This window comes from Brachycentrus maculatus, unplaced genomic scaffold (genome assembly GCF_059751285.1).
Source record: "Brachycentrus maculatus isolate JH-2025_06_01 unplaced genomic scaffold, ASM5975128v1 h1tg000370l, whole genome shotgun sequence".
Classification (NCBI taxonomy): Eukaryota; Metazoa; Arthropoda; class Insecta; order Trichoptera; family Brachycentridae; genus Brachycentrus; species Brachycentrus maculatus.
Window position 1 is genome coordinate 2,047,501 of NW_028281119.1, and position 17,590 is coordinate 2,065,090.

The 17,590-nt window shown below is 31.4% G+C and overlaps 1 protein-coding gene across 2 annotated transcripts in view; it reads left to right on the forward strand.

Moving 5' to 3' along the window:
* The first annotated feature begins 4,146 nt into the window (after positions 1-4,146).
* The window catches only part of Ets98B (DNA-binding protein Ets98B), a 53,573-nt gene continuing 40,129 nt past the window's right edge, over positions 4,147-17,590 (forward strand). Inside the window, exon 1 of one of the 2 annotated variants that reach the window (XM_088270099.1) lies at positions 4,147-4,492. In XM_088270099.1, the coding sequence (XP_088126225.1) occupies positions 4,454-4,492 (39 nt within the window). In that variant the 5' untranslated portion in view covers positions 4,147-4,453. Of the gene's footprint in view, positions 4,493-16,073; positions 16,270-17,590 lie in introns of those variants that run through there. The other variant, XM_088270100.1, reaches the window with a different exon arrangement.

A 17,590-nucleotide genomic window follows, 5' to 3' on the forward strand; every position in this document is an offset into this window, starting at 1 on the left:
CGATTTTGATGTTTAATATACATATAATATAAATTAAAATGGAGTTCTATAAATTGAACGCTAAATCTATAAAAATATAATATATAAATTACCCAAAGTGACTATTGAATCAATTAATGAAATTATGAATATTTACAACATTTTGAATGGGTCCAAATACTTGTTCACAAAATCTGGATTATCTCCAATTACAGGAGTTATTTTCATATTATTTTTTGACATCTCATCAAAGATGAAGAAGGATATGGAAGTCTGGGCATTTACGGAGCTGACGACCGTCATAGGCTGGTTTAAGTGATCACTTTACACACGTGTAACATTAACCAATTCTACCCATTATTGACAACCACACTTTAAACTCAAATGCTTGGAAGTTCTATATTTATGAACCAATTTTGAAACATTATTCTTGAATCACCAGAACTTCACAAGAGACATCTATTGGTGAGATGAAAATAAGCTTTTTATTGAGCAGAAACTCTTTTATTAGTATGTGAGGTCCGAATCCTGGATTATAATCACACACGAGAAACGCCAGAAAATGTAATTTTCATTTTAATTATTTAAGCTTATAATTTACTAAGTTAAATTCAAATGTACAAAGTGACTACTGAATCGATGAGTGAAATTATGAATATTTCTTCGAAACACAATATCATCATAGCTTTACTCATTTTAAACGAGAAAATTTCTCAAGTCGGGTTTTCCAATCTCAGTCTAGTTACTTGAATGAAAAGTAACCAAGGTAGGCGAGTGGCCAGTTAATGCAGAATGACTCTACTAACAGTCGTTGCATATGGCAACCGAGAATTAATTTATGCAACTCATAACGCATTCGCTTCGATCGTGTTCGACTTATAGCTGCATTTACTTTATATTTTATATTTACGTATAACTGTTTATCACGGTGACTTTATAACAGAGTCGAAAGAAATATATATTTCCGATTAAGTCTTTTGTCCGCCTCCGTGGTGTAATTGTTAGCGTGTTTAGCTACCGCGCTGGAGGTTCCGGGTTCGATTACCAGAATGAGGTGAAAATAAATATAACTGATTTTACATTCAAATATTTATTTCATATCACCCAGGACTGGTCCCAGAATAGCAGGAGTGATCAGCTTACCTTCATGTAAGTAACGATCCAGATAACACTGCGTCAATACGATGCAGTACCCTATGCACCATTGGGTGCGGATAAGAGTAAGAAGTAGAAGAAGTCTTTACTCCATTTTAACACCTTACGATGGCGCGTACGCGCCTAGCGTAAACATCCAATATTATTTTTTAACATCTCATCAAAGATGAAGAAGGATATGGAAGTCTGGGCATTTACGGAGCTGACGACCGTCATAGGCTGGTTTAAGTGATCACTTTACACACGTGTAACATTAACCAATTCTACCCATTATTGACAACCACACTTTAAACTCAAATGCTTGGAAGTTCTATATTTATGAACCAATTTTGAAACATTATTCTTGAATCACCAGAACTTCACAAGAGACATCTATTGGTGAGATGAAAATAAGCTTTTTATTGAGCAGAAACTCTTATATTAGTATGTGAGGTCCGAATCCTGGAGTATAATCACACACATGAGAATCGCCAGAAAATACAATTTTCATTTTTATTATTTAAGCTTATAATTTGACCAGATAATTTATTTACAAGATTTTGAGTGTGTCCAAATACTTGTTCACAAAATCTGGATTATATCCAATTACAGGAGTTATTTTCATATTATTTTTGGACATCTTATCAAAGATGAAGAAGAATATGGAAGAATTCTTCCATATTCTACTTCATCTTTGATGAGATGTCAAAAAATAATATGAAAATAACTCCTGTAATTGGAGATAATCCAGGTTTTGTGAACAAGTATTTGGACACACTCAAAATGTCGTACATCCAATATTTCTCAGGCGCGGAATACGCGCAAGGGGCGTATGGCCAATAACAGTCAAATGGCTTAAAAGTATAATTGCGTAATTGAAAGTGAACCCTTACAATATTGGCACAATATATCAGTGTGATTACAGACACATTCATTAGGAAAAAAATACATCATATAAATTTCATGCTCGAATGTATTTTTTAAAGTACAAACTGAGCTTAGTCCCATTGCGTTTAGCACCATTGGTGCATAAGGCACTGCATCGTATAAAAGCAGACCAATAAAAAATAAACTTTTTCTAGCTATGTATGATCTTTGTATCTGTGTACTTGTTTAAACTCATAAATATTATATTTATTTTCTCTTTATTTAAACAGTTAAACGCCGATTCAGTTCTGAGCAGTAGAAATAGGTAACTGCTGAATATGATTTATTTTTTAATTGAATTACACTAGGTACTGATATTAAGAGTCTTTATCTAGAACTATTGAATACAAGTGATCAAAACCATATCAGTTAAAGCAAATAAAAGCTTAACGGAAAAAGCTAAAAATGGCAGTATACAACACAGTCCTGATACCAACTCCAATAAATGGAAGTGAAGCGCGGAGTTAGGAAAAAAGGGTGAACTGAATGCAGTTTAAATGCGATCTCTCAGACGAATGTATGGCGGTGTATAATGAATGCTCGAATGGTGAAATAAGGAAAGAATGCAAGGCAGAGATAAAATTATTCTTCAAACCCTTATCCGCAAACCTAATAGTGCATGGGGCACTGCACCCTATATACGCAGTGTTATCTTGACCGTTAACACATGGAGGAAAGGTGATCAGCCCTCCGCTTTAGGTACCAGACCAGGGTAATATTGAATAAATATAGAGTGGAAAAATCATTTATATTTATTTGATCCCCCCTGGGAATCGAACCCGGGACCTCCGGAACGGTAGCCGAGCGTGCTGACCATTAAACTACGGAGGCGGACAATAAAAGATAAAATCAAGAAAGGTTTATTGAGATGGTTTGGACATGTGAATCATACGAGTGAAGAAAGAACCGTAGAACAAATTTGTGATGCAAACACAGTTGGAAATAGGAGCAAAGGAAGACCGAGGAAAGCTAGGCATGATCAAGCATTTCAAATAGTTCAATTTGATCAGATCAGGAGTCGGAAAAATCGGCGGGTATCTCTACCTACCCCTAGTAGTTAATTGGTAATATATTGGTATAAACTTAAATCTATATTTATTATAGTATTGACCAAAAATCTCGTGTGTTAAACATTTTGCGTAGTTTGAAGTATGTAAATGGTGCTATGGTAGTGAAGGGTGGTATTTATTGTTTGTATGCTGTGGTAGTGATTGTCCTGACGAAGAGATGGGTACGTCTCGAAACCAGTAGACATAAAAATCTCGGTAAGTGGTTATATACTAATATTATTAACATTTTTGTAAAAAAATAAGTAAAAATGACTAACCACAAAGTAAATGCTTTAAATATTAATAATATTGAGAATATTTCAGTACATTTCCATATCTTTTTTTAACAAAGACGAAGTTATAATTTAAAACGATAATGAAGTGTGATAAATATTTACATAAAACGAAAAAACGATGAATATTTCCAGTCAAATTCATTGTTAATCGTGAATTACAATATTGTTATAATATTATCATAAATAGTATTTTTGGTAGATATGCTAATGACCCTATCCTTCAACGTATTTTACAGTCTTACATTAAAAAAAATACCTTTTAACATTTTTTTAAAAAACTTATTAAATAATTAATAAGTAGTGTTGATTAAAATGTTTTTCAATCCATGTTTTCAATTTACCGCCAATTCAGGTGCCACCCAGTGCCAGAAGTTGGAACCAATTTCAGAACATGCTTAGTAATATTATTACGCGACTAAAATAAAAATTAAGAGAAGGGAACAAAAGGTTAATTTTTATGTATTAGTATTTTTTTATTAGTATGAAACGATTGAAACTTTTTACGCGCACCAGAACTTTGATTATTTATCTAATCGTTAGAGATTAAAGTTGTAACTTGCTATGAAACTTCGATCAAGCCCCAAGTTTTTCCAATAAAAGGATAAATGTATTTGATGGATATTTTATCGCGTGACTGAGTAGGTCGATTCCTTTTGAGTATGTGGTTAAATTAACCAATCTTGTTTTTCTTCTGTACACCGTCCGTACTGGGCGTAAGTGGGTCGCTGGCAGGCAGACATTTTTGTAAACCTGCTATCGTCATACACAAGTTAGATCTCGTACGGGTGAGACTCGCGCGCAGCGCCTGCGTTATACAAAAATATAAACTTGTTTATTCAACTTATTTAAACGCGATTTTTAACCGCTAAAATCGTCCAAAAGTTATGTGTCGTGAATTAGTGCGATATTTTGAAATACTTTTATTGCAAAGGACTAACAAATTGAGATAGTTTTGACTTTTTAAGTCGCGGCGAAAACTTTCGTGCCGACGCGAGACGCTTTCAAACCCGTCGCGGTAGTACGCAAATTTCGGCTTATTTTGTGCAAACCAGATATTGGGAGGAAAACATGCTTTACGAACGAACATATGACAGGGAAAGGGAAGCGGTAAGCTTAATTTAAATTATTATAAACAATTTCACTGTAAATATTTACAATTCAATGCACAGAACGAGAGTAAATGGTCTGTTTTATGGCTGTCATTTACGAATTTTCTTCAACTGACGCGACCGCTGAAAAAATTATATCAACTGAACTACTTGTTCTCGATAAACAACATTAAAGAATATTTACACTAACCAAATTTGTTTATTAGAATAAATATTATTTATATCTTATTTTTCTCGAAATTGTGTAATAATCAGTTAGATTAATTATCAATACTAATTATCTTTTAAATATCTGCTTTCTCTTATCGTGTCGCAATTAAATTAAAATTGAATGCCCATTTTATCAATTAAGGCGCTTGCTACTTTCTATTTCATGCATAAATTAATATCTTTGTTTGACACATGTCATTTCTATTAATGAGCCTAGACAGCTATTACGAAGATTGTTAAAATCGCATTAACGCTGCTTTTCAATGAAAATCCATTAACGTAGTTTTATTAAATTTAATACATAATATAAATACGTTTATTGACATGTCAACCGTTACTCAGTGATCTTCAATATTCATGGAAATATACCATATTTCGCACGGAATAGTAAAAATGTTTTATTTCCCATAGCGTTACGGGATCCAAATAAGAATGCATTATGAAACCGGGGTTTGTTCTCACCGCAATATTTTTTATTATAAATACACGATTACATTAAATATTGATAAAAAATAATTCACGATTCCGGCATTACAATTTTTCGTCTAAAACAATAGAAAAAAATATCGTTTTGATAACATCGGAGATCACGATATAAGATTTATTAAGCAGGAAATGTTGCAAGTCTTAATAAGATGCTAAGTGGGATATATAATTATGCTTAAATAACCCTAGTTGCAAGAGATGATTAATAACAGCTTATTTAAATATGAGAATGTGTTATTCAACGCTGGACAGTAAAAAAGGCGTGTCTTACGCAAAAAAATAATACATGTCATCGTCTTATACAAATGAAAAACCAAAAGTGGTAATATTTTAGTAACAAATTAATTAATTTTGCAAGCAGTTTATATTTGATATTCAAATCAGAGATAGGTAGGTAGGTATTAAAAAAATACATGTTTATGTAAATTATATCAAATATGAAGTCCGATAATTTTGAACTTCAATAAAAATATCAAGTTATCATATTAATGCCTATCAGTTTGTGTTTAAAGAATGTGACCCTTTGACTTGCTTGCGTTGATCTTTGAACGAGAAAAGACAAACAAAAAATAATGATAAATTTATATTCATATATATTTTTTAAAATGTTGTATGTTTTGTATTAATTGAATGTCATATGTTTAAATGACAGTAAATTTTCCATGAATTAGCAAGATTTTATAAATATTTAATTTATACTTTCACAAAAATATTGCGCATTGACTGGAGCTAAAAGTTTATTTACACTTGTTCAATTTATTTATCCATTTTTATCATTTTTTCTCTAAAAAATGTAATTTAAAGTGATAAAGCCACGAGGAATACAAACACATATTCTCGATTAAAATTAAAATAAATGAGATATCCTTTATTGCTAGTCATCGTATACTAAATTATATTTAACAATCTCCAAAAATTGTTTGCAATTTTTTTGAACTATGAAATTATTACCTCTGTTGTGATGTTAAATATATTTTTTTACTTCATTTCGAATTTATAAAGAAATATTTTTTGGTGTTATAATATTCAGACATCCTGAATTTATCACGAAAGGGGTCACATTGATTTCATTACTATTTACTGCCAAGCACAAATACAACTTAAAAAAATTGAGTAATATGGTTGTCAATCATGGGTTTTATGGCTAATGTTACACTGTATATAAAGAGATCACTTAAACTAGCCATTCACAGCTCATAAGCCATGTAATGTCTAGACTCTAGACTTTCATATTCTTCTTCATCTACGTTAATTTATCAATTGCAAAAAGATTTTATGATTTTGAAATTTAATTCTGCAGTTTAGATATATTTTTGTAAGTATGCTCATAGCATGGGATTCATAAAATGGGAACAGATTTTGATTGTTGCTCGGGTTTGAACTTGAAACATAATGTATTCTGTGGTTTACCACACAGCCTCAAGCCTTTTGGACTAGAATTATATAGGACAAATAATTTTGGCAATATGCAAGAAGAAAAAAAAAACGTTTATTCCAAATTGCCTTTAGAGTTAGTTGAGATATTTTACATATGTTTCTATGTGAAGGGGTCTCAAGAGGATGAAATAGAATAAGTGTATTTTCTAATTGCTGCTTTATACTTGTATGCTGAATTTAATGGCGGACCATCCGGCTTGTAAATCGTTCCCCTTAGTCCATGAATTCCTATCTCTGCAAGTTTAATTTCAGCTATTTTTATCGATAAGTGATGGTGCAATGTCAGTGATAAAAAGAATAACTGAACTTCCTCTAGTTTGCCGCTCCCTGAAATCATAGAAAAACGGATGGTCCACTATTAAATTAGCGAATTCATTCACCTAGCGTAAAGAAACATTTTCAGTTTTAAGCATGTATATATTTTGAATTGGTAAGCTGGTGTTATCGGGCGATTCATTATTCAATATTCGTAATAACACTACTTGAAAAACAGACGGATTTTAATGGTTGCGTTATGATGATTTTTTTTAAAACAATAATTGTTCAAAAATTATGACGCTTGATATTATTGTACTTTTAACAGGGATAATTTTATTGAATTTATTTTAAATATTTGTTTAATATGTTTTTGATATTTTTTCATGAAATTAGTCATGAGCCACTAAGTACAAGTCGAACAAAAGCTACTTACTGAAGATAAAGAATCAAGAAGATGACTTAATAATGACACCATATTCCATACAAATAATAATAAAATTAGCCTTTTCTTAACACCAGTAGTCGCCCGCTGCGATTGGCCAATCCATAAAACACTTTTTTATATATACAATGACGTACGAAACACACAAAAAAGCTTTTTATTTTTAGTACTTATCTTACAATTCATTCAGAACCATACTTGCTCAATGAATTTTTAAGCGGGAACTTTTTTGTAACTGGAAAAACACAAACGATAAAAAAATCTTCTGTTTTAATGGTAGAAATTTGAAATCCCCGAAATGAATTGACTGAAACCGTGACACAACCAACGAGTTTTTGCAAACCGTGTCTAAATAGATTTACTGTTATATTGAACAAAATAATGCCGAATTGTGTTCATTGGTAAACCACTCTACTGTTCGTGCATAGGTACTATAAAATTAAAATGTTCCACTATACAGTATAAATTATGTTGAGTATTATCAAATACCAACATCCACAAATCATTTGAAATATTATTTGGTTTGAAAGTATTATATCTAAAAAAACAATTCGAGGTCATTTTAACAAAACTGAACATAAAACTTTGGTTTTATGCTCCATTCTAGCTTTACAATAAAATACGTACGAAGAATTTTCAGGCATTTATTTAGTAAGAATCAAAATAGAATATTTATTTGGACGAAAATAAAACTTTTTTATCTCATTGACGATACGAATGTATTAATAAGTCATAATCACAATTTATCATTATTTTATGATTTTCATTCTTTGGATCCATGATAAGATGTACTTTTGACATTAACAAGAATCACACAAGTACAATTAAGAGCATTTAAAATAAAAAATTACAATCATTCACATTTTTTGGTTCCTTTATTCTAACTGGTTAAAATATTATACTATTATACTCTGCACGATACGATATTTGTCGAAACCGGTTCGAAGAATAATACCAAAAATAAAAGTGGTAAAAAAAAAATGTTTATGTTTTATAAAGTTTATAAAACATACAAAGTATAGTTTAATTGAAAAAAAATATTTGGAAAGTAAAATAATAATAATTATTAAAGTAAAGTTTACAAAGTATCTGCGAAAAAGGTGTGAGAAAACAATTAAGAGTAGTTTTTTTTATCAACTTAAAAGAGAAGTACTTTTTATTTTATTTCTTTATTTGAAATAAAATGCTTATTTCAGTCTAATATGTAAGTGTAACAACGTTGTCAGTGGGTGTCTTCTCTAATCGTGATTCCGCTTTGAGAAATTGGAAAAGTTTGAGGTAAAATTAAACAGTTTTATTTGTGTTAAAAAAAACACAAATACAAAATTTTAGCAATGTTCAATGTTGTCATAAGAAATGAAAATATTTTCCCTAAACTATACACTCACTAGTAAGTAAGCTTTTCCTCACAATTTCACCGAAGTAATACGATATTTCCTAGAATTTTATGTTTTTTTCCCATTCGTAATAATTATTACGCGCAAATCAAATTTTGTTTTGTGGTAAAACTGTGGTTTTTACGCATAAAGTATAGTAGCAGAATGTATCATAATGTACGTACGATTATTAATTGACCGCAAGGAAAATGATATTAAACCAGGATTGATATAAATCTAATAGTTATTATCAAACAGTAAGGTATTCATAAAAGTATTACATGTTTCAGTATGTAAACAGATGTAACAAAGAATGTGATAGTTAAAGTATAAAACAATAAAATTTATCGCGTATGATTTTACAACGAAGTTGGGAATGAATAAAACCTTTGCATTGTTAAGAATTTATGAAATTGAGTAGTTTATTTGACCAATAAGGAAGCCGCGCTTATTATTTTGATGTATATTTTTGATAAGGCATCTATCATGTTAGTAGTATCTAGGCATTGCACACATCCTGTTTATCGAATTAATTAATTCAACAATAGTTTTCGTTTTTTAATATATCCATGTACAAATGAATAAGAACCCATTTGGAAGACATTATTTTACTTCTATCATGTAAGTATGTATAATATTTCCATTTTATTTTGCTTTCGTTTACATTAGTAGTATTTAAGTAATACTAGTTTGTACGAGCACGGATATGAAACTTCGAGTACCCTGATCATCGCTTCTATTCTTTCTTTTACTATAACTTCTCCATTTCCTTTTCCATACAGTAGTAATGTCCTCTACTCTGATCTCTTGCATCGACACAAAATATCAAGAATCTGTGGTATCTGTGGAATCTGTGCTGATCACCCTGCAATGAACAATCAGTTAACATCGCATCGATCCGATGCGGTACTCTATGCACCATTGCGTACAGATATAAATATCAGACACTGGATTATTCACCCTACGGATGAGATATCAATATTATATGTGACTCAACTTTTTTTTTACATGAAAGAAGTCAGAGCATCTCAGGGCTAACAACCTGGAATTTGGCTGGCTTAAAAATCGCTTTATACACTTATGTAATGTTCAAATGACACAAGCTAAATAAATACTTATCACGAATTTCTCAATTCGTGGCGCTACAATCAGCCACACTTCCAAACCTACCGAAAATTATACCCGCCGTATATGTGGAAAGTTCCGAGATCATTTCATATATTCAGGTTTCAAGAATTAATCCAATATGGATGTTCAAAAATGGTCAGAATAGTGCACGTTACACAAGTGTATAAAGTGATCGCTTAAGCCATCCGACTGCCAGGTCGTAAGCTCTGGGATAATCAGACTTCCATCTTCTTTCATATAAAAAACGAACAATAGATGTTTCATATCAAGTTGAGACACCTATAATATTGATGTTATTTATACGTAAAATACGATTACATACATATACTCAATCAATATTAATAGGTTCTATAAAATAAACCTTTTTTTCACTAATGAAGGCACTAGCATGTACATTATTTGTACACTCCAACCCAAACGACTATTGGCGGGAAGAGAAGGGAGGGGGGAGGTACCTACCTACCGTGTCTTTTAAATTTGGAAAAACCAACTAGTCCTTGAAATATATGGACCGGTTACGCGAGCGGAATGGAGCTATACAAAACCGCGTACGGCAGAAAGGGATGGCGAATCAAAATGGTAAAATTATTTGATCACTGGACCGTGATAGCAACACACTGAAAATATGTAAGGTACATCGGGGGGTCAGTATAATACTGATCAAATTTGCATTCGTTAATTTTATCCATTAACTTTTTTATTGACATGCCGGTAATTGGAAATACTCCTGCTACTAATAAAAATAAAAATAAAAATAAATATTTATTTCAACATGACTAAGCGGAGGGTGCAATACGTACCTACTCCGGAATATTTGTATATATATACATATATATATGTATATATATATATATATATATATATATATATATATATATATATATATATATATATATATATATATATATATATATATATATATATGTATGTGCGTGTGCATGTGTAACATGCGATTATTTTATAATTCCTTTGCATTAATAATATTAGAAAACACATCCACATTTTTATCTTAACAATTTTTTTGTCAATAATCAATACTTTGAGATAAAATTTATCAATTAAAAATAGAAAATCGGAAAAATGATTATGTATTAATAATTCAACTCAAATATATTTGATATTGTTTTTCGTGTCTCATCTCCAGAGATGGATTGTTTATTGGATTTGTGACCTTTAGCTAAACAATGGAAACGATCTCAACTTTTTACAAACTATTGACTATGACATTTAAAATGACATGTAGCATCGCGCGTTGGGGCATGAGTTGGATATTTTATTGCCGTGACTCAAACATCATGCTGAATACTTAAAAATATGTGTTAATCCACAGCAACACGAACGTTGTGATGTTATTTGTTGATTCCCCAATCAAAAAATAAAATCAGGCATTCTTTTTTTACTACACCAACCTTGAAATATACATACCAAGTATTTAATTTTGTAGAAAAGACTATTCTACATAGAAAAATATTATAATTTAGGAATATAATTTTCTGAATGTTTTTAGTAAACGTTTTTCTTAAAATCTGAATTTTTCGTGTCGTAAATTTCACGATATTAAGGGTACACTGAACGTATTCCCGTGGTCTATGGTTGAACATTGCGTTTGAAAAGAACAATAATAATATTCCTATTATTGGGTAAAATCATGAACGCACGGGCAAGAAACAAACCTGAAAACGAATTTCAAATATATATTAGATTACAATTCATTTAAGTATTTTTTTTTTACTTTGTAGCATTGTTTTGTATGATATTCCAACCTCCCAAAATTGGTATCGTATTTCGAAAAAAAAAATTAGTGTATTTTCAGTATAATAAAAAAAGGTTAACAGTTATTTATATTCACCGATAGTAATATTAAAACTGAGTTTTTTTTAAATAATAGGTTTGTTTGCTTGAATCATTTAATAATAGGTTTGTACAATATTATATAAAAAAAATACTGTATATTTAAAAATACTCCGAATTCGACCATTCTAATTGTTTATTGCAAAAAAAATTAAAGCCTTTCCACTAAAACCACGTAGTATAACCATTAAAAACAGTTTGAGTGATTGGTTTAGTAAAAGATGGCAATTAATCTTAACTCAAGAATTTACAATTCCCGGTTTAAGATACTTTCATATTTCAATTGGAGCTTAGTATATATGAATCGGAATAAAAAATTACCGGGTCAGCACAAAAAAACTTATTTTTCAATTCAAAATTATTTTTAACCACCAGTTATTTCTTTTCTAATCCCAGCCATTCTGCAAACTTCGGGTCAATCGTTGCCTGGTAAAGCCTAAATATTTTGTTTGTATACATAATTCCTGTTCGTGCATATTTAATGATATGTATAGGGTGTTTTTTTAGAGGTATGAAAATTCAAATTTGCCACAAAAAAATATGGTGGCACTCGTTGTGTGGCATGTTGCACCATCTTGTTGAAACCACAGCTCTGTCACGTTAATGTCATTCAACTCAGGTACGAAAAAGTCTAATCATGGTTCTGTATCGCTCTCTATTGACCGTAACATTCTGACCGGTATCGTCTTAAAAAATATGGTCCACTGATTCCACCTGCCCATAAAACACACCAAATAGTGACTTTTAATGGATGTAAGGGCGTTTCGATAAAGGTTTCTGGGTTTTCTACACTCCAAATTCGGCAATTTTGCTAATTAACATAGCCATTTAACCAAAAATGTGCCTCATTAGTGAACAAAATTTTGCGTAAAAATAGAAGATCAAGCTGTATGTATATTGTTTCCGGCCCATTCACCAAACCTACGACGCGCATAATGGTTAAGCAAGACTGCTCATCGTGAAATGGCAAAACCTATTGATTTCAAATCAACTGTCAACTGTCAAATGATAGTCTGTAGAAATAATGTTCCAGTTTAAAACCAAACATCTTAAAAAAACACCCTATACTAATATTTTTGAACTGTTATTTGTAATATATATTTAGTTTGTTACGTGCAAAATCGTGATGAGGATGGTTCCATAGATCACGGCCAAATTGTGTATTTTCAGTACCAACGTAAAAGGCTAATTTATCCGTTCAATAAAGCAGTTATTTATCAATCAATGAAATCCTGTTACAACGAATCGCTTAATAATAGATATTGAACATTTCCGACTACAAATGAAATAGCAGGTACGTTATTTGCACGACGGACTTACCTTAATACCTTTATAATAAATTTCGACTTTAGCTGTTTTCAAAGCTTGGAAACGTGAATTCCATCCTACAACTTAATCTGGTATTTAAAATGAATATCCAGCAATAATTTCGTCACTGTGATTTCGAACTTTCATTGTAACATATTTGAATGTCATACGATATGTTGCAAGAGCCAACCTATAAATTAATTGCTTTTTAAGGTTTTTGTTATTTATTTCACCTAAAAAGCAATAATCCAATAAATGCAAATATAAAACAATGATACGAGGTAAATAGTTTCGTATATTTGCAATAGCGTGTATATTGCAGTATTGCTTGCTTTTTTCCCACTAAAGGTACAATATCCGCGCAGTTAGTCGGACAAATAAATTGGTTTAAATAAATTAGCAACAATATTTTTGTGCACGTTATTTTTATTTTTAAAAAGGATTTTTTTTTTTGCCGAATAAAAATATTTAATTGAATCTCCCAGTTTCTCGAAGTTACAAATATTTCTTCAGTTTCCGAATTCACGAATTAGTTTCCCTCTATTGTATGTAAAACTCACTCGTGAGTCACAATACTTCAACCTGAATATTATTACGCAAAATATTTTTTCATGAAATTATCATAGCAATAATTTAATTAAAACAGTTTCTTATTATTTTTTGACATCTCATCAAAGATGAAGAAGAATATGGAAGTCTGGGCATTTACGGGGCTTACGACCGTCATAGGCTGGTTTAAGTGATCACTTTACACACGTGTAACATTCACCAATTCTACCCATTATTGACAACCACACTACTCAAATTCTTGGAAGTTCTATATATATGAACCAATTTAGAAACCTTGTTCATGAATCACTAAAACTTCACTAGAGACATCTATTGGTGAGATGTAAAGAAGCTTTTTATTAAGCAGAAACTCTTATATTAGTACACACTTTGGACACACTCAAAATGTTGTAAAACAGTTTCTAATATTGTTAATGTTACGTGTCATCTTGTCTCTAGTTATTAATAACTACAATAACATAATTTAAAAATAATTTATACGGTTAAAGCATATTACTTCTATGTCTCAGCATTCTTTGTCTAGCAGAGATTAAAATGCTCTAACTGATATTAGCATTGTTTTTATGACTGGGATTTACTCTGATGTAACGAATGCACATTAATATTGTTTATATATGCGTGATATATAATTTCTAAGAACCTTTATATTTTATTCGTTTTTTAAACTATTTTTGTCTTTTATGATTTTATCATTAATTTCCATATTTACCAGTTCGTTGTTACTTGCTACATAAACATTATTATTTTTTAAAAATCATTGTCAATCAACATAATTTTATTTGGCTATTTAGCTATTAAGGGAATCGATTCGAATTGTGGTTCATTGTAAGATGGCAGACTCACATAATTCATTTTAGATCGAGCTCAATTCTCCAGTATCTCATAATTCGATCTTTATTTTCTATTTGAAAAAAGACTTTTAAAAATGAGAATATCATAAAATAAGACTTTGAATTTTTGACATAAAATAAAATAAGCTGTTGCAGAAAGTAATCACGTTCCTTGAATTTACAAAAACTCGTTCTCGTAAAAGCGTTTTAAGTCGAACAATATGTCGTTCATTTATGTTCGGGTATCTTGAGGAGAAAAAATATATTACTTTCTACAAAAATAATGCAAAACACAGAAACACAACAAACAAAATTCAACACATATCTCTTTTGGCCAAAAAACTTAGATATTATGCAATAAAGTTATACAACCTGCTTCCGTTACCAATAAAGTCGGCCATGTCGCATTTGATTGCATAAACACTTTTCTTTCATTTTAATTATATTTTGTAAAATACGGGAAAGCTCAGTGAGGTTACATTAATTTATGCAATTATTAATTACGTATTTGATGAAATAAACAAAAAATACTTTCACATCTTTACAATTTATTAAAAAATAAACGACATCAAACACAATATAACTCATTGTGTTATAATACCGAATATCTCTTTAATTTTTCCTGCTGAATCTGTATTGCAGTTGAAAGAAAATGAATCACCTTTCCCAAGATGACGCATTGCCGTAATGAAATCTATTTTAAGCTCCTGCTATTAATACAATGCACCTGGGATTAGTCAACAAAGTAAAAATTATTCAAGCAAGCTCAACTCGTTGTCGAGCCATTTCAAAAAAACATTTCACAAATTATATGTGAGAATTGTCGATTTTATTGAAGCTTCGCGTGACTTGGAAGCCAATGGAAGAAATGAATATATTTTCAATGCGTTTTTGCACGGACTCAGTAGGAGATGTAACATATTGGACACTATTCGTCACTCATTTTGTCAAATCATCGACTCGGATCTGCCAACATTTTCGCGGTTTGAATTTAAATGCATTGAATTATTTTTAGGTAGTTTATTGACATTCTTTGGCACATGCTCTTTTCATTTATTTGTGAGAAATTTATGCGTGTCAATGCATCGCGACTATTGCATCCGAAAAAGAACGATTAACTTAATGTACAATTAAGTGATTTAAGGATATTTGACCGGTAAATATGTATGTTAAGTATAAATACGAGATATTTTGAAATGTTTGATACGGAGAGCTATTAATTAGTACTAGTTTGGTGTTACAAGCAGTGTTTAGAGATGAAACGGGTGGATTATTGACAGTTCAGCGCTGCATTATCATAAATATCACGTGTAGTGGAATTTCAAGAATGAAAAGTACAAACAGTCGCATTACGTTTCGTATGACCTCACGGCTTGATAGGCGCTTGAATGAAAAATGTTTTATGTATTTTTAGTTATTCCTCGCTAGTTGTAATGTACAAACGTACCGGTGGTAGTGGAGAGTGACGTCAACGAACCAGGAAGAACGTAGGCGATCGGAGATACAAACAGCGCCAGTTACCTCGAGAAAAATCCAAGGCGACTCCGCCGGTACGAGACGGACACACTCGGAGGCTGCCGGAGGAAAGAGACAGACGAGAATTGAAGAGATTTTTTCTCTAAGGACTGTAAATTATTCGTGTTACGCTATCAGGTATTTCCCATGATTGTGCGTGAACGAGACGGTCATACGCGGCGGTACGTTGACGAGAGCGGGTCGGGTGGTGTGCAGATTAGTTCAGACTTGTCTTAGGGCTAGAATGGTCGCAGAATCAGATCGTTGAGGGAGAATCAGTGAACGTACAGTGTGTGATAGGAAGATCGGCTCGGATGTACAGTGTTCGGACGCGCCGCTCGCCCGCCATGGACTAGAGCCGAAGGTACTATTGCTAATTTGTTTACTTACAGAACGTTCCGCCTCTCGGGCCAAATTCGGTTTGTCAACTGCTTAACTCACTTTATGCAATTCCCTGTCTGGACATTCATCAAAATAAAAATACAAATAATTGTTTATGTTAATTACACAAACATATGTAATAAGTCCCTACATTATTTAAAAAAAAATAATAAAAGGAAAAGCTTTGTCTTAAAATCATAAATCACTGCTTATCGATTAAATGTTTGCATATGTACAAAACATGCACGATAGAGATTAGAATATAGCGTTAGAAAGATAGAGCGTTAGAATTATGTATAAATAATACGATAATTATTTGATACTGTTCAACTACCAATAATGATACTCATAAAATACACAGTCGTCACTTTCTAACAGATAAATACAAGTTATAATATAATTATACACTGTCAACTATAAGAAAAAGCGAGGGAAAACTGCGATCGCCGGTCCACGGTCTACCAACGAAGAAAAACACATCGAAGGCAGGTTCGAAAATTGTTCGTACCACGCTGCAAAAAGGCTTATCAAGTGCACGTAATGCGTAAAGCGACCATGATAATGATTCGACACTTTTGTTACGGCTGGCCCGGTTTGTCTCGGAATGAGGAACTCGGTTCACCGGTGGCGCCAAGCAACAAGGAAAGTCGAATTACAACTTACAACACGCTACCGAACTGCATGACCTCATGATATAGTTCAAAACAGATTGTTTTAATGGCTGGAATGGAATGTTGCCAAAAAATACATCAAAACTAGTTTTTGCTTAAATGGTAATGGCGTTTTTTACATCTCGCCTGTAATCCTCTGCTGCCCAAATATCGCTAAAATATTCTCAATTTAATATTTAATTAAACAAGTTATACTAGTATTATATTTAATTGTTTTTATTTTATTTGTTATTATTCTTATTAAAAAGGAATAATAAACGATCAGCTTTTTTCATCTTTTTCCTATACTAAATTATTAATTTCATACATATAAATACCATAGTATGAAAATAAAATAGAAAACATTTTTACTTTTCAATCAAGCATCAGTTTTCTACATACATATAAGCATATTTTTAATATTTTTTGCTAGCATGACTAAAACTGTGTGTGCAATATTTCGTAATATTTTCAAACCATTTAAAAAATATTATTAACAAAAAATCTACGTATCTTACAATATGTTACATATCTATGGAAAAAAAAACAGAAAGACGAATTGACGAAAACTCAACGTTTTACAATTCGTTCTGTTTTCTCCGGCTAAAATCTTTGCAATTTCTACTGATACCTGCTTTAAAATGCTAATAAATC